This window comes from Cetorhinus maximus, chromosome 5 (assembly GCF_964194155.1).
Source record: "Cetorhinus maximus chromosome 5, sCetMax3.hap1.1, whole genome shotgun sequence".
NCBI lineage: Eukaryota > Metazoa > Chordata > Chondrichthyes > Lamniformes > Cetorhinidae > Cetorhinus > Cetorhinus maximus.
Window position 1 is genome coordinate 106,642,131 of NC_135883.1, and position 26,755 is coordinate 106,668,885.

The following is a 26,755-nucleotide window of genomic DNA, read 5'->3' on the forward strand; positions in this document are numbered from 1 at the left end:
GCAGGATGAGGTTTCATGCAGGGTTTTAAAAATTTTAATAAAGTTATTATGTAAATTATGAACATGTCCCAACTCATGTGACATTGTCACATGAGGGGGACATGTAAGGGACTTTTTATTTCTATTTTTAAGATTTTTCAAAGTCCAGGCGATCTCCCTGAGGCTGCACTTAGCTTCAGGGAGATGTGCGCTCTTTCATGCACATGCATGAAAGTGCGTACTCTCGCTTTTGGGAAAACCCCTCCTGTTCGCACAGGGAGCGCATAGCATTTCCTGCCAGACGTCACGCTGGGCGGGCCTTAATTGGCCCGCCCACGTAAAATAGCGGTGTGGCCCGCTTCGCTGGTGGGGATCTGCTCCCCACCCGCCCGACAGGCAGAAAATTCTGCCCAATAACTCTGGCTCTCTCTCCCTACAGATGCTGCCAGACCCATTGACTATTTCTAGCATTTTCTGTTTTCATTACACATTTTCAGCATGCACAGTATTTTGCTTTTCAACACATTGCAGGTGGTGAGTTTTATGGGGATTGTAAGAGTGGGAAATGGGGCAGACAAAGTGACTTAATTAGGCTGGAGCTGAGATTTTGGTTTCCCGAAGGCGGTTTGAGATGCAGAGATTAAGTCAGCAGCATGTTTGTGGCGGGCCTCACTCTGCCCTGTGGCAGGTTCCTGCTTGCAATACATTTGCACGCCATAAATAATCGTTACATTAAAACTTTTTCTAATTATGTCCTACCTTCAGGATCAGGCCAACAGTGCACAGGAATCTCCTGGCACCCAGTTCATATTTGATCAAGAGATCTAACAAAAACTCTAAGGATGATACGGGGAGCTTATAGGATCAGAGGGGCAATGTCGACAGGGGTGGGTGTAGGATCGGGGGGGGGGAAGATGGCATGTACAATTGGAGGGTAACAGGGTCCAGTGTCATGTGAAGGGTTATAGAGGGAAGGTGCAAAGTGAAGCTGGGAGGATTAAGGGTGATGGGGATGTGCGGAAGTGACAGGAGGAAGGTGGAGGGTACCAAGTTCTACCGCAACCCTTACAATAACCATTTCTGCAGTGTCTCCAAAAGGACGTACGGTGCTAGGATTAGAAGTCAAAGTGGGAGGAGCCCAATGTGGTTGGGTGGAGTTTTGGTTGTGGACAATTATAGGGGTTGAAAATCTCACTGCTCATCAGTTCTATGGTGAAATCCTTGGACACACATATTCTCATCTCACTGTCCGCCACCTTAAACAGTTTAATTGCTGGGTTGCTCATGGGTCTCGCACACACAATATTCCTGCAACCTTGGGAGCAGGGGGAGCGGATACAACAAAGGAAGGCTCTTGCCGGTCAATAACAGAGCCCACAACTCCAGCAGCAGGCAGCACCAGACAGGGAGGCTGGTCAGGGTGCAGCCATCCAGGTAGGGCATCGTCGAAGACGGGTACTGGCGTTTGGCGTCAAAGTTGCGGCCATGATGCAAAACCTCCCTGTTTGACCAGGAGGCTCCTTTATAGCCCGCCCGTACCTGCTGCATTGTCAACTGATGGCAGGTTTCAGCAATTAAAAGCCTTCCCTGCCATGTGATTGCATGTGTCGCCTGTGCCCATTGCCAGCCCTTTAAATTTTAACAGTAATCACGTGGCAACTGGCAAAAAGGAAGAGAGCAGAAGTGCCACCCATTTCTGGTTTTGCCATTGGGAATAGTGCATCACTAATAAAATACCACCCATTACTCCAGGTGTGCTCTCACCAAAGCTTTGTACAATTGCAGAAAGCCTTCCTTATTCTAGCATCCCAATCCCCTTGCAACAAAGGCCAACCTGTCATTTGCCTTCCTGATTGCTGGCTGAACCTGAAAGCGAACTTTCTGTGCTCATTATATGAGTACACCCAAGTACCTCTGAACATCAACATTTAAAGGTTTTGTGCCTATTAAAAAATATTCTGCCAGGTGAATAATCTCACACTTCCCCATGTTACATTCCATTTACCATATTGTTGCCCGCTCACTTAACCTGTCCACATCTCTTTGCAGCATCTTTGTGTCCTATGCACAGCTTGCTACCCCATTAGCTTTGTATCGTGAACAAATCTAGATACATTACTCTCTTCGACTAAGTGATTAATATAGATTATTAACAGCTGAGGCTCCAGTAATGATCCAGGCAGTATTTCACTAGTAACAGCCTGCCAACTTGAAAATTCCCTGTTTATCTCTACTCTTTGCTTCCTGTCTGTTAATGCTATCAATGCTAATCTAATTTTTAAAATATATTCATTCATGGGATGTAGGCATTTATTGTTCAGAGGACATTTAAGACTCAACTACATTGCTGTGTGTCTGAAGTCACATGTAGGCCAGACCAGGTAAGGAATGCAGATTTCCTTCGCTAAAAGACATTAGTGAACCAGATGGGTTTTTACAACAGTCGGCAATGGTTTCAAAGCCATCATCAGACTTTTAATTCCAGATTTTTATTGACATCCATCTGACATGGTAGGATTCAAACCCAGGTCTCTTGAGCATTACCCTGGGTCGCTGGAATACTTGTCCAGTGACAATAATACAATGCCACTGCCTCCCCCTATCCTGAATGCTGACATAGTTCCTGCCTTAACTGCTAACTGTCAAAGTGAATTCCACAGCCTCAGTCTTTCCACATGAAGGCGTTTCTCCTGTCCTCCATCCTAAATCTCTTACGTTTAGTTTTGTATCCATAGCCCATTATTCTGGATCCCTTGAGTCTTGGCTACAGTCAGTTTGTAACTACCGTGTCCCATTCCTTCATAATTCTGAACACTTTTGTCATATTGCTACAAAGTCTACATTATACCAACAAAAATAATTTCCCATATTTATATTTCATAATAGTAAGTTGCATCCAGAGATTGTGCACTGTATTCCATGCAGCACTATTCATCCTATAACGCGTTCGGAACTCTAACACCTGTCTTATTAAGTTTTCATATAGGCTCATCATTACATCTTAGACTCTATCACTAGGGGTATACAATTTAAAAGCCATCATTCCATTTGTCTTTTTAAAAAACAGCCTTATCTAACAATGGTGCCAGATTGAATGTCCTCTGTACCTATAACCTAATTCGTTACTCTTCTACAGCACTGAGCTACTTCATTCAGAAGGCTGTGAACAGCAATGGAATTAGTTCATGTGGCTGTGATGGAAGGAATTAAGTGTACATTTCTCTACCCACAGTCACAGAACAGCAGCATATCAATGGGGTGTTATGAAGGAGAGCCATTTGGGATTGTCAGTTACATGGCCACATGCATTCATTCAACAATGCCATGCATAAGAACCCAGAGGGACAGTGGAAGTATAGCCATGGCTCAGTTAGCAGTTGGTTGACTCATCTCTGAGTCAGAAGGTTGTGGGCGCAAGTCCCCCTCCGGAACTTGTGCACAAAAATTTAGGTTGACACTCCAGTGCAGTACTGAGGGCAGCACCGTCAGCGGGGGTCACCTTTTGGATGTGCCGTTAAACTGAAATTGCATCTGCTGGTTCAGGTGGATGTATAAGATCCTATAGCACTATTTCAAAAGAGAGCACAGCTGTTATCCAGTGTGTCCTGGCCAATATTTATCTCTCAATCAATATCACAAAAACAGATGACCTTATCATTATCATAGCGCTGTTTGTGGGAGTATGCTGTGCATAAATTGGCTGCCATGTTTCCTACATTACAATACTTCAAAAGTATTTCATTGGCTGTAAAGCACTTTGGGGCATCTGATGGTCATGAAAGATGTGATATAATTGCAAGCCTTTCCACCTTTTTTCTGTCTTTAGTTCTCTTCGGCTGTTGTGCATTTTCCAGGAAAAACAGATGAACTAATAGCCGGAGCAAGGAAAGGCATTCCTGACCTGCATGATGCAGCTGTGCACTACAGGTTGAGAGATTTGCAAGTTATTTTCAATTACTGTTTATAAGTATCCAGTCATGTCGACAAGGGGAAGTTCAAAGCAGCTGCTCCTAGAACTTATATGGATGCATCCATCTCCGAGATCCAATTTCTTCCTAGGTCAGTTTGTAGGAAAGTGCATCATTATATGATGGCTCCTTCCAAAACTTGTACTCTCTTGAATGGGTCTTTGAACATGTGCGAGTTTAGTGACATACAGGAGGGTCCTAATTGTGCGCTAAGTTGCAAATGCATCTGTCTGCTGTGCATCCTTTGAATTGACTCCGCCTTTTCCAACTCTTGCAAAGCGACAGGGATATCTACTAAACAGCTCAGTATGAAATATCTCTGAGGAAACAAACTGATATAGCAGATACACTGGAATTTTAAGAACCTAACTGTGTAGAGCTTTGCCCTGAAACATTTGAATGGCTGCACATCAAAACAGCTTTGGCGTTGAGACCAAAAATACAGCAGAAACCACCTGTAATAAAGACAACACAGGGCCACAACCATCATGAGCAAATTGGGCTCCCTCGCCACAACTGTTTCAGATGGGCGCTCAGCGACTTGTGGCACTACGCTAACTTACACGATTTTTAAAGTCTATTAAGTCTTGAGTACAGCAAATATGCAATGTCTTAGCACTTCCAGGCAAATTGTCAGGTGCACTGCAAACTAAGTGCTGGCTAGGCCACAACATCCAGTAACAATTTATATAAATGATTTGGATGAAGGGATCGATGGTTTGGTTGCTAAATTTACTGATGACACAAAGATAGGTAGGAAAGTAAGTTGTGAAGAGGACATAAGGAGGCTACAAATAGATAGGTTCGGTGCATGGGCAAAGATCTGGCAAATGGAGTATAATGTGGAAAAATGTGAGGTTGTCTATTTCGGCAGGACAAACAAAAAAGGCATATTATCCAAACAGTGAGAGATTGCACAGCTCTGAGATGCAGAGGGATCTGGGTGTCCTGGTGCATGAATCGCGAAAGGTTAGTATGCAGGTGCAGCAAGTAATTAGCAAAGCTAATAGAATGTTATTGTTTATTACATGGAGAATTGAATACAAGAGTAGGGAGTTTATGCTTCAGTTATTCAGGGCATTGGTAAGGCCACATCTGCAATACTGTGTATAGTATTGGTCTCCTTATTTAAGGAAAGATGTAAATGTATTAGATTAATACCTGGAATGGGCGGGTTATCTTATGAGGAGAGGCTGGACAGACTAGGCTTGTATCTGCTGGAGTTTAGAAGAATAAGAGGCAACTTGATTGAAACAGATAACGTTCTGAGGGGACTTAACAGGGTGAATGTGGAGAGGATATTTCCTCTTGTGGGAGAATCTAGTACTCAGGGTCACTGTTTCAAAATAAAGGGTCGCCCATTTAAGACAGAGATGAGGACAATGTTTTTCTCTCAGAGGGTTGTAAGACTTTGGAATTATCTTCCTTAAAAGGTGGTTGAGGCGTAGTTCTTGAATATCTTTAACACAGGGGTAGATAGATTCTTGATAAGCAAGGGGGTGAAAGGTTATCGGGGTAGGCAGGAATAATGAGGTTAAAATCAGATCAGCCATGATCCTATTGGATGGAGGACCAGGCTCGAGGGGCAGAGTGGCCTACTCCTGCTCCTAATTCGTGTGTTTGTTTGGGGTGTTTATGTTTGAAGTACAGCAGTGTGGCGAGTGCCAAGAAATGTATCATTAGCCACTAGTGCCGGGTTTAAATTTACACAGCAAAGTAAGCGAATATTATAATGTGATTTGCATCCAACTTGGTAGCAGGTTCTGGAGCATATAGAGTCCTGTTGCACTTACCTGTCGAAACATTGGCCCAGGTTTTACAGTAATAATGATGATTAAACCGTCAGCGTTTGTTGTCAGTGCTCCTCTGAAACCGGCAGCAACTTCTGGAGTCTGCATATGTAGTTAAATGCAGGAATCCAGAAGATGCAGTCAGTGATCGTGTGCTTCTCCTTAAGATGCTCTGTTAAAGACCCCACATATTGCAATCAAATAGAAAGCACTGAACTGACAATAATTTACCCTTTTATACTATTAGTCTCACTATAAAACCCCTTGAAAATTTACACCTTGTTGAATGAGTACAATTATCTCAGCCTCAGGACATCACTGCTGTAGTTCCTTAGGGTAGTGTCCGAGGTCCAACCATCTTCAGTTGCTTCCCTCTAATATAAGGTCAAAAGTGGGGATGTTCGCTGATGATTGCACTATGTTCAGCACCATTCCCAACTCCTCAGAAGCTGAAGCAGTCCATGTCCGTATGCAGCAAGACCTGGACAACATTCAGGTTTGGGCTGATAAGTGGCAAGTAACACTCACACCACACAATGCTAGGCAATGGCCAATTCCGAGAGAGAATCTAACGTCCTGCCCATGACATTCAATGTCATTACATCGATGAATCCCCCACTATCAACATCCTGAGGTTGCCATTGACCAGAAACTGTAGCCATATAAATACTGTGGCTACAAGAGCAGGTCAGAGGCTGGGAATTCTGTAACGAGTAACTCACCTCCTGACCCCCCAAAGCCTGTCCACTATCTACAAGGCACAAGTCAAGAGGGTGATGGAAGACTCTCCACTTGTCTCCATGAGTGCAGCTCCAACAACATTGGTGAAGCTTGACCCCGTCCAGGACAGAGCAGTCTATGATTGGCACCCCTTCCACCACCTTAAGCATTCACTCTCTCCGTCACAATGGCTGCAGTACATACCAGCTGCAAGATGCACTGCAGCAAACCCGCCAAGGCTCTTTCAACAGCACCATCCAAATTCAGGACCTCTACCACCTAGAACAGCAAAGGCAGTAGACAAGCGGGAACACCACCATCTGCCCCTCCAAGGCACACCCTAACTTGGAACTATATCGCCATAATTTCACTGTCACTGGGTGGTGACTGCCACATTCTCAAGGACAATTAGGGATGGACAACAAATTCTCACCTTGCCAGCAATGCCCACATCCCATGATCAAATAAAAAACATGGTTCTTAAAGAGTATTACATGTCATAATTGATGCTGAAAACCTTGTCTGGCCCTGAAAAAAATAACTTCTTATTTGAGGAATGTCAACTTTCTCCTTTCAATAAAAAAGCCTGATATTTTAAAAATTATACATAGATTATGACTTTTGCTTCCACCATCATCCCATGAGCATGTCTCAATCATTTATTTCACACTCTGTAACATTCAAAAAAGTGAAGGGTAATTAGTGACTGTTAACTCCTGTTTGCTGACTGTGAGAACACTTCAATATGATTGGCTGATTACCCTTTTTGATGACATCACTGTTTTTGGACAGCATGAGATCGCCTTGATTTGGTGCCAAAGTCAAACTAACATTGGGAAAGAGGAAATCCTCACCACAGAGATTGCTAGGCATTTGTGGGCATTCGCGGTGAGCACTGTCGCTTCATCACTCATTGCTAAATCCAGACTAATGTGCCACGATTGTGTTCAATGTTAATACAGTTTTGTTAATGACCACATTCAAATGGATGGGAGTGTACTCTTCTGCTTTGACTGTATATTTTATTGTAAAAAGCCTACTCAGCCTGTAATTAAAGAAGTTCAGTTGCTTTAATCTTAGTGGTACTTGTCAGTCAGTTATATATTCACTGTGGCCAGATTCAACCTGGTCTTCCTCAATAACATCTACCCAACTGTGAATGGGTAATTCAATTCAAACTTTCAATAAAACCTTTAATTGTATGGCAAAGCTAAAGTGGACCAGGTGACATGAGCACTCAAGTTCAATATTGTAAATGACCCTGCAACATTCAATCATTTCACAGTGCATCAATTAGTGCAGCTCAAAGGTCTTCATGGTTATGAAGCAAAGTCTATAATAAAGACATATTTTTTTTTAAAACAGCAGTTTTTGAAAAACATATAATTATCCAATTAAGTTCTTTGGAGATAAGGCAGAATACTTAAAGCTAGAAGTAAATAGACTTGAATTTATTTGGGTCACGTCCAGTGCAAGGTAAATCAGGCTTTATTTTCTTTGCACAAAGAAATAAAGGGATGTTCTTTTTATCTAGCAAATGTGCTTTTTGCTGCAGCTGACACTTTTACCTCCTCCAGCTCTACTACCTATTCTGATTTCTGCTCTCATTTGGAGATGAAAGGTCTCAATCTATAACAAGGCAGTTTTAACAACAAGCACAAGATCAAAGTGGAATGCTGTCAAAGGTGATGGTCATTTCATTAGTGATTTCCACTACCTTAAATAAAATCATTAACATTAGTTGCCATGATCTGTGTACAACAGTACAATGATCTCTGTTCAACAATGTACAGGGGCCCGCAGTGCACAATTTGTAATTTTGGAAGATCTCTCCGGGTCATATTTAACCATTTTTTCCGTATAACTGTTTTAAGGACTGCAGCAGTAATATTATAATCACTTCATCCCGCTTTCACAAAGGGGGTTAATCAGTTTCCTGCTAAATTAAACCTATTTCATTTCAACAATTCATGTAATTCAGAGGAAATTTCTCAACGACGAAGAAATTTATCTATATAGGCTGTGCTTTAAGGATTTAGATCACATTAGACAGTATCAGCAGAATCCATGTTGTTAAGACAGGTCCACAATTCAGTCTTGCTTTAACATTGTACTTTTGTTTTATTAGGGAAGGGAGAAAAGAAAGAGGAAGGAGAGTGGAGGAGAAAGGAAGGGCGAGAGGTAAAGATGGAGGAAGACCAAGCAGGATCACTCATGTGACTCCTGCAAATACTTCAGCCTTTTCTCTTGCTGGACTTCACCATATTTGAGGATGTGATGTTCATGTAAAATGCTCCTCTAGTCAGTTGCCTGGTTGCCCGCTACGATTCCTGACTAGGTATGGGGGGGCTGCAAAGTTCCATGACAGGTGACATGAGCACTCAAGTTCAATATTGTAAATGACTTTGCTCTGGTCTGTGATTTGGTCCGAGCTTTACTCTGCTCTGTGATTTGTGGACCACTTAGTTCCATCTGTAGCTTGCTTTTTTTGGCTTTTAGTATGCAGGTGCCCTAAGTTGCAGCTTCACTAAGTTGATATGTGATTTTAAGGTATATCTGGTGCTGTTCCTGGCAGGCAGGTCAGGGGGCTTCATTTGTAGGCTCCCTATGGGCCCATCAGAGACACTCCACTAGGTCTTCACCCCTTTTAACCCTATGAGGGGGCATGCATTGGGATGGGGGGGCCCGCTGAGAGCCAGCCCCCTACTCCTGCTACCGACCTCCCTCCCTCCCTCCCTGACCCCCATCTTGCCATCACTCACCCGTAGTCTGGGCCACTTGGCAATCCTGGCCCTCAGGTGGGTGCACTGCTGGCAGCCTCTGACTGGCTGGGAGCTCATGGGAGGTGGGATTTCCACCCCCTCAGGGTCCTTGATTATGGGGAAGGCCCCACCGTCGCCCAGTTAAGTACCCACCGTTGCCCAGTTAAGTACCTGATTGGCACTTAATTCAGTGGGTCTTCCTGAAAGGAGGCGATGTGGGGCTCTCACTGGCTCTCCAGCCAGCAGGTGAGAGCCCCATCGTGTGAGATTCTGGTTCAGTTCAAACATTTTAGCACAGGCACACTGCTCTTTTTAACTCTACTGTAGAGGAAGGAGCTCATACAAAACAAAACCTTTGAACTAACGAATGAGTTGTCACTCATAATATTTTTCCTCCTTAAATGTCTGATTCACAGCCGATGTGACACTTACGTGCATCACTATATCACAACTGACAGCACACACTGTGGTGAAATGTACTGCATGCCTTTTCTTACCTTCCCTATCAAGTTACATTAGTTTTACTTTAACCAGTATTCTCTTGCCAAAAGATTATATACTGAAGTTTCATATTCAACACGACTAAAATCCAGGTTTATGAAGAGCATTCAAAGATTTTTTTTAAAAATTCATTCACGGGATGTGGGCTTCGCTGGCTGGGCCAGCATTTCTTGCCCATCCCTAATTGCCCCCGAGAAGATGGTGGTCAGCTGCATCCTTGAACTGCTGCAGTCCATGTGGTGTAGGTACACCCGCAATAGCTGGACCAGTAACCCAGAGACCCAGGGTAAATGCTCTGAGGACCCGGGTTCGAATCCTGCCACAGCAGATGGTGGAATTTGAATTCAATAAAAATCTGGAATTAAAAGTCTAATGATGACCATGAAACCATTGTCGATTGTTGTAAAAACCCATCTGGTTCATGAATGCCCTTTAGGGAAGGAAATCTGTCATCCTTACCTGGTCTGGCCTACATGTGACTCCAGGCCCACAGCAATGTGGTTGACTCCTAAATGCCATCTGAAATGGCATAGCAAGCCACTCAGTTGTATACAACCACTATAAAGTCACAAAAAATGAATGAAACTGGACGGACCACCTGGCATCAACCTAGGCACCAGAAACGACAACGGCAAACTCAGCCCTGTTGACCCTGCAAAGTCCTCCTTACTAACATCTGGTGGCTAGTGCCAAAATTGGGAGACCTGTCTCACAAACTGGTCAAACAACAGCCTGACATAGACATCCTCACAGAATCGTGTCTTACAGATAATGTCCCAGACACCACCATCACCATCCCTGGGTATGTCCTGTCCCACTGGCAGGACAAACCCAGCAGATGTGGTGGCACTGCGGCATACAGTCGGGAGGGAGTTGGCCTGGGAGTCCTCAACATCAACTCCGGACCCCATGGCATCAGGTCAAACATGAGCAAGGAAACCCCCAACTGATGAATCAGTGCTCCTCCATGTTGAACACCACTTGGAGGAAGCACTGAGGGTGGCATGGGCATGAAAATCACTCTGGGTGGGGGATTTCAATGTCCATCACCAAGAGTGGCTCGGTAGCACCACTACTGACCGAGCTAGCCGAATCCTAAATGACATAGCTGCTAACTGGGTCTGCGCCAGGTGGATAGGGAACCAACAAGAGGGAAAAACTTACTTGACCTCATCCTCACCAAACTGACTGCTGCAGATGCATCTGTCCATGACAGTATCGGTAGGGGTGACCACGGCACAGTCATTGCGGTGACAGAGTCCCGCCTTCACATTGAGGATACCCTCCATTGTGTTGTGTGGCACTATCGCCGTGATAAATGGGATAGATTTCGAACAGATCTAGCAACTCAAGATTGGGCATCCATGAGGCGGTGTGGGCTATCAGCAGCAGCAGAATTGTACTTGAACACAATCTGTGCCCTCATAGCCCAGCATTTCCCCCACTCTACCATGACCGTCAAGCCAGGGGAACAACCCTGGTTTAATGAAGAATGCAGGAGGGAATGCCAGGAGCAGAACCAGGCATACCTAAAAATAAGATGTCAACCTGTGAGGCTACAATACAGGACTACTTGCGTGCCAAACAGCATGACCAGCAAGTGATGGACAGAGCTAAGCAATCCCACAACCAACGGATCAGATGTAAGCTCTGCAGTCCTGCCACATCCAGTCATGAATAGTGGTGGGCAATTAATCAACTCACTGGAGGAAGAGGCTCCAAGAAAAACCCCATTAGCAATAAGCATTTGCTACAATCTTCAGCCAGAAGTGCCAAGTGGATGAACAAGCTTGGACTCCTCCGGAGGTCCCCAGCATCACAGATGCCAGTCTTCAGCCAACTCCACGTGATATCAAGAAATGGCTGAAGGCACTGGGTACTGCAAAGGCTATGGGCCCTGGCAATAATCCGGCAATAGTACTGAAGGCTTGTGCTCCAGAACTTGCTGCGCCCCTAGCCAAGCTGTTCCTGTGCAGCTACAACACTGGCATCTACCCGGCTATGTGGAAAATCGCCCAGGTATCTCCTGTAAACAAAAAGCAGGACAAGTCCAACTCGGCCAATTACTGCCCCATCAGTCTACTCTCAATCATCAGTAAAGTAATGGGAGGGGTCATCAACAGTGCCAACAAGCAGCACTTGCTTAGCAATAACCTGCACACTGATGTCCAGTTTGGGTTCCGCCAGGGCCACTCAACTCCTGACCTCATTATAGCCTTGGTTCAAACATGGACAAAAGAGCAGAACTCCTGAGGTGAGGTGACAGTGACTGCCTTTGACATCAAGGCCGCATTCGACCGAGTGTGGCATCAAGGAGTCCCAGCAAAACTGGAGTCAATAGGAATCAGGGGAAAATGCTCCACTGGTTGGAGTCATTCCTAGCACAAAGGAAGATGGTTGTGGTTGTTGGAGGTCAGTCATCTCAACTCCAGGACATCACTGCAGGAGTTCCTTAGGGTAGTGTCCTTGGCCCAACCATCTTTAGCTGCTTCATCAATGACCTTCCTTCCATCATAAGGTTAGAAGTGGGGATGTGCGCTGATGATTGCATAGTGTTCAGCACCATTCGCAACTCCTCAGATACTTAAGCAGTCCATGTCCAAATGCAGCAAGATCTGAACAATGTCCAGGCTTGGGCTGGCAAGTGGCAAATAACATTCACGCCACACAAGTGTCAGGCAATGACCATCTTCAACAAGAGAGAATCTAACCATCGCCCTTTGACATTCGATAGCATTATCATCACTGAATCGCCCATTATCAACATCCTGGGGGGGGTTACCATTGACCAGAAACTGAACTGGACTAGCCGTATAAATACTGTGGTTAAAACAGCAGGTCAGAGGCTAGGAATCCTGTGACAAGTAACTCACCTCCTGACTCCCCAAAGCCTGTCCACCATCTACAAGGCACAAGTCAGGAGTGTGATGGAATACTCTCCACTTGACTGGATGAGTGCAGCTCCCACAACATTCAAGAAGCTTGACACCATGCAGGACAAAGCAGCCCGCTTGATTGGGACCACATCCACAAACGTTCACTCCCTCCACCACCGACGCACAGTTGCAGCAGTGTGTACCACCTACAAGATGCACTGCAGAAACTCACCAAGGATCCTTCGACAGCATCTTCCAAACCCATGACCACTACAAGGGCAGCAGATAGAAGGGAAACACCACCACCTGGAAGTTCCCCTCCAAGTCACTCAACATCCTGACTTGGAAATATATCGCCGTTCCTTCACTGTTGCTGGGTCCAAATCCTGGAGCTCCCTTCCTAACAGCACCGTGGGTGTACCTATACCACATGGACTGCTGCGGTTCAAGAAGGCAGCTCACTACCACCTTCTCAAGGGCAACTAGGGATGGGTAATAAATGCTAGGCCAGCCAGCCAAGCTCACATCCCATGAATGAATAAAAAAAGTGCTGTTACGAAGGGAGTTCCAGGAATTTGACCCAGTGGCAGTGAAGAGGAGAGCAGAGGAGAATGGAGGAGTGAGAGATGAAGATAGAGGAAGAACATGCAGGATCCCTCATGTGACTCCTGCAATACTTCAGCCTTTTCTCTTGCACTTATTGTTAGACTTCACCACATTTGAGGACGTGATGCTCATGAAGAATGCTCGTCTAATACTGAAAGCTTAGAGTTCCCTATCACAGGGATCCTGCTTCAATTAAACTTAATCATTGTAAATAAACCACAAGAGAAAAACTATTAACCGTACTTAGCTGTTCAAATACTGTAAACTGGAAGTTATCTTCCAGGCGAGGAGAGGGTTAAAAGACAGGAACGAATCTTACCATTCACTTCAAGTTCCCATTTTATTTATGTCACGATGACTTGAAAGAGCATCCGGAAGTCATTTCTGGGTGTTCACTTCATGCTAATGCAGAGGTGATATTCAGTAATGTAAACAATTTCAAAGGAGTAAATAATGTGCTATAGATTTAAAGTTTGGTTTCTTGACATCATAGATACGATTAAATGCATGAGGTTTAGGACAGGGAACAGGAAAAACTGTTTTGCACAAACGGTGCTGAAGCTGTGAAATACATTTTTGGAGATAGTAATTGAAGCTGAGACCATGTCAATAACTAAGAAAAGGTTAGATAAGTGTTTGAAGGAAAGGGTGAATAATTGGATATGGAAATGGGAGAGCACAGCATTACGGCTATTGCTTGTATGGGGGAATAAACAGCAAAATGCACTGATAGGCCGAATGATCCAGTTCCACATTGTAATTTCTATATAATTCTATATCACAAATTTACTCTGAAAGGACAAGACACTTACCAACGGTCCAGTACACCAACTGCAGACCTTCAGGTGGCCCTTTGTTAGCTAAATATGGCTTAGTGTACTTCAGTATGTCACCTACATATTCCAGGGCCTTTGACACCAAGGCAGACTTGTCTCCTAGAGTTTGTAACTGAGTGTACGTCTTCCCAACTGCCTGCAGAAAAACATGAGTAAATACGTTTTACAAATGTGATCTGACTATGTGCATAAAAGAATGGCTTATTACAAAACACAGAAAAATGAGATAAAAGCAATTTGATTTTGCAAATTGTCACTACTTTCAAAGAAGAATTGAGTTGATGTTATGATACCTATCCAATTTTAAAAAAAAACATTTATGGAAATGGTTTGAAGTATAACATTCGGTCTCTATTGAATACCATCTGCAAATGAATTTGGGAGATCTGTTAAGAAGTAAAAAGGGAAACACCATCACTGACAACGTCTAAAAGAACACTATACACTTTTATTTTCTTCCGCTTTTCTTCCCTTTGTAAAATTTCCCCAGCACATTGTTCCAATATTTGAAGCATTAATCTGCTTCTACACTCTCTTGAAGCCACTCTGCAGCAAGTAACCAACACAGGGCGTTCTTCTCCGCCGATGCTGCCAGACCTGCTGAGTTTTTCCAGGTATTTCTGATTTTGTTTTGGATTTCCAGGTGCTAATATATTCGCTCTTCTTTAGAGTGACTCATTGATTTCCTGAGCAGCTGTGCCTGACATCTGAGGGGGGAATTTTACCTCAAGAAACACCTGGGACGATGGTGGCTGAGAGGGTAAAAATTTTAAAACTTTCAAACTTTATCCCGACCTTTTTCAAGTTTTAATGGAGGTGGGTTGGGGAATGGGTGACCAATCTACTCTCTCAAGAGGTGGGTCAGTTATTGAAATATTTTAAGTTTGCTGCATATCTCCATTTTAACAATATTTTTATTCTTAACTCATTGAGGTCAGGATTCCCGGGCATCAGGAATACCAGCACAATAATTTTTTAAAAAATTCATTCACGGGATGTGGGCTTCGCTGGCTGGACCAGCATTTATTGCCCATCCCTAGTTGCCCTTGACAAGGTGGTGGTGAGCTGCCTTCTTGAACTGCTGCAGTCCCTGTGGTGTAGGCACACCTACAGTGCTGTTAGGGAGGGAGTTCCAGGATTTTGACCCAACAACAGTGAAGTAACAGCGAGATATTTCCAAGTCAGGATGGCGAGTGACTTGGAAGGGAACTTCCAGGTGGTGGTGTTCCCATCTATCTGCTGCCCTTGTCCTTTTGGTGGTAGTGGTCGTGGGTTTGGAAGACGTTGTCGAAGGAGCCTTGGTGAATCACTGCAGGAATTCCCCAGGTTAGTGTCCTTGGCCAAACCATCTCCAGCTGCTTCATCAATGACCTTCCAATAGTAATGGAGGTGAGTAGGATGGAACGATAAGCGATGTTAGGGACAGGCAATAAAGGCTGGCCTAGCCAGGGGTACCCACATCCTGTAAATGAATAATTAAAAAGTCTTTAACGCACTGCTTGTGAGCTAGGAGGAGCAGGAATTCTTCCCTTAGGGCGAACAAGCTTATCTACACGCAGTCAGATCCCCACAAATCGGCAAAGCCCCTCTGCCCGTGTGATGTCCAATCCACCCTATGTCCCCACGATGTCTGACCACTGCTCCTCCTCCTCCCCACCCCACACCTACGATGCCAGAATGGCCTGCTCCCTTGCTGTTTTTCTACCCGACAGTCCTGTCAATCAGGTTCCCTGTCGGGTGGAAAACCTGTTGAAAAAACGTAGAAAGTATCAGCAGGGCCTCTGGGAAACCCAAACATCGGGTTTTCTGTCGAAAATCCTCCCTCCACCTCTAGTCCCATTCCCAGCCCCTTGTAAGAAAACGTTATTTATACTGATGAAGGGCCAGAAGTCACCACTGTAACCTCTACATGTTAAAATAATCATTTGAGGGCTATAGCTGTATAAATGATGAGGTCATAACTCCACAATTTCCTCTAGGTGCTACACAAAAAGAGCATAATTTGTATATACTGTGCTTAACATGGGGCAGAATTTTCCATTGTTTCGGGTGGGGGGAAGAGCGGGTGTGGGCCTGGACCTGATCGCTGCCCGTGATCGGGTCCACGCTGCCATTTTATGAAAGCAGGCCAATTAAGGCCGGTCCAGCGTATTTGCTGACTCCCACGGATAGCGGGAGTGTGCGGGCAGCGGCGGTAGGCGTGCACAGACCAGCGGGTCCAATGGCGTCCCGGCAGTCTGTTTAAAAGAAGACCTGGCAGCCTCCTGTAGGCTGCTCACAATGGCCAGTTCTAGGCCGCACCAGAGGGGGTCGGATGAGCAGGCCAGGCTGGAGGGAAGGGCAGAGGAGCAAGCCAGGCTGCAGGGGCTGCCACAGGGGCAGGGCAGGTTGCAGGGTAGGCCAGTGGGGGGCCAATGCACCCCTCGCTTTTCAGATGACTGCCTTGCTGCCCTCCTTGAGGAGGTGGCAGCACGGCAGGAGATGTTGTTCCCCCAGGATGGAAGGAGGGGGCCCCCCCACATGACGAAGCCTGCCTGGGAGGAGGTGGCGGAGGTGGTGAGCTCCCGCGACGTGGTGCAGCGCACCTGGATCCAGTGTCACAAGCGCTTCAACGATTTGTTGCGCTCTGGCAGGGTGAGTACCATGTTGGCATTGGGCATTTAACCCAACAGGTAGTCTTAGCCCTTGAGGCCCCCCCTCCTCCTCCGCCGCCCTGCACCCCCCAAGTCTTACTGTCGTGGCTGCACTGAATCATGTTGGGCATCTTTCCTTCGCTGGGTGGGCAAGCAGATAGTGTCCATGCTGAGGTCAGCCTGAGTGGTTCATGAGGAGATGAGTTCTCCCCCCACACCATGCGTTGCTCTTAGTCGCACATGACCAGTCTGGGGGCAGTCTGCAGGAGATGCAGCTAGGCGCATACTCAGAACTCCAGCACGTCCTATTCACAGTGATGAGATGATAGAAGGGGAGCCTCAAGGTGTCGTGGCAAAGAACCATCTGTTGCCCTCTACGCTGCACGTAGTTGCGCATCCTTGCTATGGGAGCAAATACCGTGTGGTTCCTAAAGTGATGGACGCAGCATGCGTCCGAGGGGCCGTCGGGAGTGTTGGGAGCAGGCGTACTATCTTTGTGTGACTGATCAGCAGCAGCGGGGAGAGGAGGCGCTGGAGGGCCTGATGTGGGCCACTGTGGTTGGGGTGCGGCGTGCGTGTGCGGACTCCATGTGCAATTTGCCGTAATGAATGGTGTTCTCTCCTTCTCAGGAGAAGAATGCTCATAATGCCTCGGAGCATGCGAGGACTGGAGGCGGCCAGGTACACCTCCTCATCTTAAGCCGCTTCGAGCAGGAGGTCCTTGAGCTGGAGAGGCAGCATGCACCCATGTCAACTGGTGTCGGTGAGGCTGGGGTGGCATGGCCAGGAATTTGAGGCCAACAGTGAGATCCACAATGTCCTCCCAACATCCATAGCACTGATGATTGTTAAATTTGTTATTGTTGCAACATTGCTTGGTCATAGAGTGATAGAGTCAGAGGTGTGCAGCACAGAAAAAAGCCCTTAGGCCCATCAAGGATGCGCAGGTCAAACACGTACCTAAATATTCTAATCCCATTTTCCAGCACTAGGCCCATAGCCTTGTATGCCATGGCACCGCAATGCACATCCAAATAGTTATTACATGTTATGAGGGTTTCTGCGTCTACCACACTTTCAGGCACGAATTCCAGATTCCCACCACCCTCTGTGTGCAAAAGTTGCTCATCGCATCCCCTGTAAGCCTCTTGCCCCTTACCTTTAATCAATTCCCCCTGGTTATTGATCCCTCTGCCAAGGGGAAAAGTTCCTTTCTGTCTACCCTATCTATGCCCCTCATAAGTTTATACCCCTCAATCATGTCCCCCCTCAATCTCCTCTGCTCCAAGGAAAATAACCCCAGTCTATCCAATCTCTCCTCATTGTTAAAACTCTCCAGCCCAGGCAACATCCTGGTAAATCTCCTCTGCACTGCAATCACATCCCTCCCACAATGCGCATTTCAGAGCTGCACGCAGTACTGTAGCTGTGGCCTAAGCAGCGTTTTCTGCTGTTCAAACATTACCTCCCTGCTCCTATATTCTATGCCTCGGCTAATAACAGCAAGTGTGCCATATGCCTTCTTAAACACCTTATGTACCTGTCCTGCTACCTTAAGGGACCAGTCGACATGCACACCAAGGTCCCGCTGATTCTCATTATTTCCCACAGTCCTACCATTCATCTTGTATTCCCGTGCCTTGTTTGTCCTGCCCAAGTGCAACACCTCACACTTATCCACATTAAATTCCATTTGGCATTTATCAGCCCATCTGTCCAGACCGTCTACATCCTCCTGTAATGTAAGGCTATCCTCCTCACCATTTACCACCCCACCAACGTTCGCGTCCATTGGTTCCAGAAGGTTGAGTGCATAATGAGCCGGGGGGACAGGGATGAAGTGTGTCACTGTGTGCACACTAACTGATCCACTATCCTTGTTGTTCCTCTCAGCATCATCAGAGCTCGGCCGGTAGGAAGAGCTGAAGAGGCCCCCTCTCACACCTGAGGGCCCTCAAGTCTCACCAGGGTCACACCATTTCTGCGAGGCAGACACCAGGGCAAGTACTAGCACCTCGGTTGGCATTGGAACATCGGCTAGTGTTGGAGGACTGCAGGGGACCAGGCACATGCTCAGTTGGTGTCTGATGATGTGTCTCTGGAGTCGGCCGCGACGCAGCAGCTGCAGGAAATGCGGCCAGGTGTGCGGGAGCATCTGGGTGTGATACATGAGGCTATCCTTCGTCTGGTGTCTGTGATGGAGGAGTCCACGCGGATGCTTACTGAAGCAATGAGCCACATGTCTGAGCGCCATGCATCCTCCATGGAGAGAGTGGCGACTCTCGTGGAGAGGCTCCTCCAGAAGACCCGTCAGGGCTTCCTGGGGATGCGCTCAGACCAGCAAGCCCTCACATCGGCATTGACCTCAGCTGGTCAGTGCCAGTGTGGGAGATGGTCTGGGCATCAAGCTTTCCAGCTCATTGCCCATCTATCCACGGTGAGCAGGGAGGTCCGAGGCGACCTCACGTCGGTGCAGCAGCTGCCTGTCGCCTCTACGGGCACCTCTCAGGGCGCTCCGCACGAAGGCACCAGCTCCTCCGCCCCCTCTCCCACTGACCGTATCATCCGATGAGGCTGCGAAGACTGGGGAATTGCCAGCTGTGGAACTGGCCGCTCCCTCCCAGGCGGGGCCAGCACAGGGTCCATGGGCCAGAGGACAACCGCCAAGGTCATCGAGGCCAACAGGACAGCAGAGTCAGCAGTCTGTCTCAGATGACACTCTGAGCGATGGGGCAGCACCAAGACATACCACCCGGAAACGGAAACGTAAGGTACATTAGGCACACCACGGGTTTCTCACTGGTGCTTTTGTGTTGGCCCGAGATTAGGTCCTTAGGATTTCTTTTTGCTTGCTTACAGTATTGTTTTACAGTTGGGAGAACAGGATTTGAAAATTAAAATTCAGATGTGTGACCATGGCTGAGGGTGGCTTGTTTGTTCTGCATTTGTATGTTTAAGAAAACTGTCATGAGTGTTTGTTTGGACATTCAAATTTATGTACAAGGCCCTTAGTTCCTGCTGATGACCTGGCAGATTTTGCACTTAGGTGTCGAGTATGGATGCACCAGGCAAGGCTGGTCCTGCTGTTCCATTTGTGTTGTGCTAACTGAAGGTTCGTTGGATCAAAGCCTCCCAGGTTTCCTTGCCTCCTTGGTGTAGGCCCAGGTCAGTGTCTACCTGTACTCCCAAAGGTGGTTTCCCTGGAGGCTGAATGTGCACTTCTGGCCTCCTCCTCCTTCTAGCCCTCCCTTCCTCCTCAGAGGAGCTGGCTCCAGTGGACATGTCAGATCCCATTCCCAGGCTAAGGGGAGGCTTCCTGAAAGTTACAGGCCCGCAAAAGATTCCTGACTGAGAAGTGCTGACCTGAAGGTTAAAAGTACACAGAAAGCTGCTGGAATTCCTTCTGAACTACTGCAGATCACACAGGCTAGTTTAAAACACTTTCTCCAATAAATACTCCACAAAGCAGACTGATGACCTTACTGAGCCCTCTTATCCCGCCTGTGGACGAGGTTCATAGAAAAGTCGTTTACCCGCCTGCCCGTTGCGCCAACCCGAAGATCGCACGGGCTCCTAAAAATCGCCGTTGATTGATGAATTAAGGGCCTTAACTAGCTGTTAATTAATTGCAGGCATGTGTCAGACTTCACGGCACGCCTGCCCAGCGAAATATCGTGATGGCACACGGTGAGGTCGGGATGCTCGCCTGACGTCACCGCGCGTCATTTTACGCACAAACATGCGGGGGGGTCGGCCCCGCACGTCAAATTGAAAATTCTGCCCATGAGTTTAAAAGCGCAGAGACTGTGTGAGGAAGTTATTTGTTCACCACCTACGCCTGTTGTAAGGAACATATATTTTTATTTCTGTTGGAATATTGTAAAGAACATATCTATTTATTTTCTGTTGGACTGTGGATTAAAATTACAATGGCTGCAGTTTGAAAGACGTGTCCACTGGAACAGGGTGAGAGATATATACAATGTTACAGTGTTGGAACAAAGTGTGCCACGAAAGACAGGATGGTGCTGGAAAGGAATCCTGGAATAAGGGAGCTGCCTTGCAACAATGTTTTAATTGGCTCCTGGCCAGGTTTTGTGTGAGGATAGTGCAGCAGAATAGCTCCTAGCCTGAAAAGAAAAAGACCTAAAGCCTCTTGCTCCTATATGTGGAAGTTTCCAGTAATTCCATAATAATAGCTAGCTGGCTTTTTCTCCTCCTATCTCTATAACTGCTCTCTCTCTGAAAACCCCTGTCAAGAGGAAAAGGGGAACATCACTGTTAGAGACATTGAAAGGAAAGTGCTCAACCAGTAAACTAAATACCGAAAGTGCTGGAAGACCACCTCGTGTCATCAACAAGAACTGAAAGGAATTTGGAAAACATCGATCAAAATCAACCCATTGAATCCTGTACTCCAGAATTGGTGCTATTGAACTGTTTTATCCCACCCTTAAAATCCATGTTTTTGTGTGTCTTATGTGTGTGTGTATAGGGACTTAAGAAGGGGTAGAATTTAGGTTATAAAATTAGAAATGAGCAGTTCGTATTTCTTTCTTTTGCCACTGGTTAACGGCAGTTTGTTCAATGAACAGTTATTTATTTATTAAGTTTACAAACCTGGTGCTCGTATTCTGTTAACCTAAATTAAACAGTTAGGTGGAATTGGGGCAATCTGGTGGTTTGGTCAAACTTCTCACATTTGTCGCAGCTCAGGGAAATGGGGCTTGATATTACAGCGCACTATCCGCAGTCAGTCGTGACACTGTTTCTGAACAGACATTACCTTAATGAATACAAAGACAGCAGTTTTGGGTTCCACCTTTACTGCTGACTGATCAACTTGACCCTGGGAGAGTAGGTTTTCCACTTCTGGCAGCTTGTACACGATCCTGGTTAACCCTGCCAACTGCTCCATGTTTACCTTTCCTATTTGTGAATGGAAATGAGCATATTATCATTCCAACGTAATATTTAAGAACAGTTTATATGAAATTAAATGCTACTGATAAAGTCAGCCATAATTAACAATCTCAGCCAATGATTCCTTTACTGACATAATTTTCATAGATTGGTAAAATGCAACCAGCAATATGTAACTCGACACATTTACTAATCCGCTGCCTTAGCCGGTGTTGCAAGTTTAAAGTTGACTAAATGAATGTCTGACTATGAGATTTGTAAAGTATTGAAAGGAACTACCTGCCATAATAAAAATCACAACTTCAGTGATTTTTGTGGCGGTCCGACCCTTACAATTTACCTGGTCAAACAAGCACTCCTCCCTCCATAAAAATAAACAGTTTTATTGATCAGAATCTGATCTCTCTTGAACAATGGAGCTAGGGCTTGAGTAAGTGTGACTATACAATCAAGTTTAGTATTGAGCCTTCAACGATCTGTCTGTGCAGACTCGATGGGCCGAAGGGCCTCTTCTGCACTGTGTGATTCTGTGTGATCTTTAAAATATAAATCAGAAAAGGATTGTTTATCAAGCTCCTGAAAACATAGGCCTTAATTTAAAGATACTAAGAGTAATGTCACAGCCATTTCTTCAATTAAAATTGCCTCAGGCAAGTCACGGGTATAACATACAAACTTCTTTTATTAAGTGCCTGGGGATAAAGTTAACATGGTGCTGGAAGATTAGGGAAGACATTTATGATTCTCAGTTTTAAGCAACTGAACAGTTCTTGGTGTTAGTATATGGTATTAAATTCTATCATCTTATCCTGCCACTGTTGCATGCCTTGCTTCAGTAAGAGAACAGAGCAGTATAGCTCCATGATCTAAGTTACTAAAAGATAATGCTAGGGGATAGATGCTAACTCTCGCTGCAAGGCAGAAAACTGGTGGGAGCATTTCAGATGCTAACAACTTCAACGGAAAAGAAAATTGGGCTGGCTGAATAACAAGTGGCCAATCTGTTACTGCCGAGTTTCACATGCTACAGGGTCTATCTCATTAGTGCACATGTATGCCACATTAATGAAGGAAATTACCTTCTGGGTTTTCAGCAAGTTGTATTGTGCTACAAAGTGGATGCAAACGCATTATTGCTGCGGAGATGATTAGTGAATCTTTACCTCGTGCAGCATCAAGAACAGCTTATCAACCAAACGCATTCATTTTACTTTGGAACTTTACTAGTCAGTGGCAATACAGTGAAACATACTTTGTAGCTAAGAACTCTAGTGAATTCACACCTCGGTTAGGTAACAATTTTTCCCATTAACGTTCCCTTATCTTTAAACAACTCAAATGATTCCATGTCTATGTCTTACCAATTGTGTGGGTGGAGTCTCGTTTTTCTGTCGTGCCAACAGGCTGATTCATATGCTGCTGCAAAACACAGCGAAACCAAGAATGGACTGATGAAGTTTGGTATGAGCTGCATCCTAGGTTTGTCAGAGCATCCACTAAAGAACTGAGGAGGAAAAAAAATCAAGGAACAGTTGGACATCTGCAATGTATTGTTTCCTTCATGACGTTTCAGAAACTGCTTTGGACAGGATTAAAGCTCAGTTATAACATCCAAATATTGTGCTATATATCTGCATTTTGGAGAATAGGTTTGAAAAAGTGCATCCAACAGCTATCAAGAGGCATAAAATTCAGTTCTAAATTATCACTTGGTGGTTTACAGGTCTCATCAGCAGATTGCCAACAGCATTGTAAATTGTGAGGACAGTGTAGAACTTCAAAAGGGCATAGACAAATTGGTGGAATGGGCGGATCAGTGGCAGATGTGAAGTTCAATGCAGAGAAATGTGAGGTGATACATTTTGGTTGGAAGAACATAGAAAGAGAATGTAAAATAATGGGTACAACTGTAAAGGGGGTGCAGAAGCAGAGGGACCTGGGTGTATATGTGCAAATGTCATTAAAGGTGGCAGGACCTGTTCTCCCCGTCGAGAGAACAGTTTGAAGCATACAGTATCTCAAGCTTTATTAATAGGGGCATAGAGTACAAGAGAGAGGAGGTTATTTTGAGCTTGGATAAGACACTAGTTAGATCTCAGCTGGAGTACTACGTATAATTCCGGGGACCGCATTTTAGGAAGGATGTGAAGGCATTGCAGAGAGTGCAGAAAAAGTTTACAAGAATGATTCCATAGATGAGAAAATTCAGTTATGAAGATAGATTGGAGAAGTTGGGATTCTTTTCCTTAGAGAAAAGAAGGCAGAGAGGCGGTTGATAGAAGTATTCAAAATCGCGAGTGGCCTGGACAGGGTAGGTAGGGAGAAACCGTTCCCATTGATGGATGGATTGGGAACCAGGGGGCACAGATTTAAGGTAATTGGTAAAAGAAGGAAATATGATGTGAGAAAAAAACTTTTCACACAGTGAGTGGTTCGTGTCTGGAATGCACTGCCTAAGAGTGTGGTGGAGGCAGGTTCAATCGAGGCATTCAAGAAGGAATTAGGTGATTGTTTGAAAAGAAACAATGTGCAAAGTTACAGGGAGAAGGCAGGAGAATGGCACTAAGTGAAATGCTCATTCAGAGAGCCAGTGCAGACACAATGAGCCAAGTGGCCTCCCTCTGTGCTGTAACAATTCTGTGATTAGAAACAAAATCCCATGTTTATCTTTCAAATACTGAGGTTGGTTTTCAGTCCTAACTTTTGTCTTTAAAATTTACAGATTTAAAAAAATGTATATGTTTCAAGGTAACCAAGTGATAAGAATTTTGTTTAAAGATTTAGTTTTGCAAATTCTAAAGGGAAAGGAACGGGTACACTTTGATAAAAACTCGAAGGCTATGGCACCCACCAGAGATTCTATGTGCTTCCAAGAGCAACACAACTGAGAGCAGCAGTCAATGTTATGAATCACGAAAGCAAAGATAAAGCCATCAATAGCATAAGGCTGGAGGCTGAATGGTCTGGGCTCTAACAGGTTTATTTTATACATCACACAGCATGAGGTGGTTGTGCAATTTTGGTTGTTTCAAGTGATTAGGATGTTGTAATTACCGTGGAGATTTGCTGAAGAGAATGGTTTTCTCTTATTACAAGAGCACTCTGACTTTAGATTCTGTACAGTTGTCAAATTGGACTTTACAATGCGTTTCAATTTTTACAAAAATAATGTTTTATTGATTACTTGCACAATCTTATAACAACTTGCACTCATACTGTACTTTTAATATAAAACAGGCCCCAAGGTGTTTCCAAGAGAGAAAAAAAGAAGATGCTGAGTCTTAGTGGATAAATTAGAACAAGTGACCCTTAAGAATGATGGGCAAAGTAGAGAAGCAGAGAGTATTGGAGGGACATCTAGGGAAAGGGTCTGAGCTTGCTGAAAGTTCACCCACTGATGGTGGAATGGAAAATAGGTGGGGTGCACAGACATCTACTGCCAGACCACAGCAGGGCCTGAGAGGAGTGTAAGGCTGGAGAGAGTTACAAAAGGTACACGTGAGGCAAGACCAGGAAAGGAATAGGAGGCAAGGATGAGGATTTTAAGAGCCTTTGGTAAGAATGTCAAAGCATTAAGAAAGGGTGCGGAGGAGTTTTACTAAAACTATAATAAGGGTGAGGGGCTTCAGTTATGTGGAGAGACTAGAAAAGCTGGGATTGTTCTCCTTGGACCAGAGGAGCTTGTGAGATTTAATAGGGGTAATCAAACTTGCGAGAAGTTTGATAGGGTAAATGAGAAACTGTGTCTACTGGAATGAGGGTCAGTTACCAGAAGACACAGATTTAAGATGATGGTTGAACTCAGTGAGTTATGGTGATCTGGAATGCACTGCCTTAATAGTTTGTGGAAGCAGATTCAATAGTAACTTTGGATATGCTCAAAAAGGAAAGATTTGCTGCACATAGGGAAAGAGCAGCAGAATGAGGTGAAGGCAAAATATTGCGGATGCTGGAAATCTGAAGCAAAAACAAAAAATTCTGGAAAAACTCAGCAGGTCTGACAGCATCTGTGGAGAGAAAGACAGAGTTGACGTTTCGAGTCAGTGTGACTCTTCTTCAGGGCTAAGAGAAGTAAAAATGTGGTGAAATTTATACTGTTTAAGGGGGCGGTAGAACAGGTGAAGCTGGATCGAAGGCCAGCGATAGGTGGGGGCAAAGGAGAGATGGCCAAAGATGTCATAAACAAAAGGTAAAAGAGGTGTTGATGTTGGTGGTACTGGCTAAAGGAGTTGTTAATGGTGACATTAAGGGTAAAAAGCAGAATTTGATAATAGCTGGACGAGTGTAAGCAGAATGAGATGAATTGGAAAGCTATATCAATGACATGATGGACTGAATTGCCGCCTTCTGTGTTTTATGATTCTAAGCAATTGAGTATTGCTGAAGAAAGAGACATGTTGAAGCTTTTTGTCTTGCGCTTATCAGTGCACTTTGCAAAAATACCAATATAAGGGGAAAACAACAATTTATCCTGTATGAGAGGAGAGTTTTTTTTATTCATTCAAGGGATGTGGGCTTCGCTGGCTAGGCCAGCATTTACTGCCCATCCCTAATTGCCCTCGAGAAGGTGGTAGCGAGCTGCCTTGTTGAACCGCTGCAGTGCTGATTAGTTGGCAAGTGAACTCTGATTAGTAAAGGCTTTGCCATGAAGAATGTGCCAATTGATGGTGACTGAAGGTAACTGCCAAGCATTGTTTGAAATTTAAACCAGGCAGCCTGACCCTGCTTGATCAAGGCATTGCCAAGGAACGAGTCAGCGAATGGCAGTCACTTATTTTGTTTAGCTGAAACAGGTGCAATATGTGTACATGTTTTTTCTGTCTGCAAAGAACAGGGCCCTGTGTATTAATATACGTAGCATACAGTACACACTGCGAGCCCAACTGGCAATCTTAAATTGGCTCTCAGCATAGTTCTTAGCACACAGGGTTATTTAGCAAACGTTGTCCAATTTTGGAATCACATTAGATGTGATTAAACCACTGTGTTTAAGTTTTCAAGCACAACCAATGGATCAGATCTAAGCTCTGCTGTCCTGCCACATCCAGTCATGAATGGTGGTGGGCAATTAAACAACTGACTGGAGGAGGAGGCTCCACAACTATCCTCATCCTCAATGATGGGGGAGGCCAGCACATCAGTGCAAAAGATAAGGCTGCTA

The 26,755-nt window shown here is 45.1% G+C and overlaps 1 protein-coding gene across 1 annotated transcript in view; it reads right to left on the reverse strand.

Annotated features, from left to right (window-relative positions):
* The window catches only part of mms22l (MMS22-like, DNA repair protein), a 147,356-nt gene that overhangs the window by 17,758 nt on the left and 102,843 nt on the right, over nucleotides 1-26,755 (reverse strand). The window contains exons 17-19 of the mRNA XM_078542289.1: nucleotides 22,956-23,098; nucleotides 21,458-21,600; nucleotides 14,015-14,174 (exon numbers count right to left, since the gene is read on the reverse strand). Of these exons, the coding sequence (XP_078398415.1) occupies nucleotides 14,015-14,174; nucleotides 21,458-21,600; nucleotides 22,956-23,098 (446 nt within the window). The remainder of the gene's footprint in view (nucleotides 1-14,014; nucleotides 14,175-21,457; nucleotides 21,601-22,955; nucleotides 23,099-26,755) is intronic.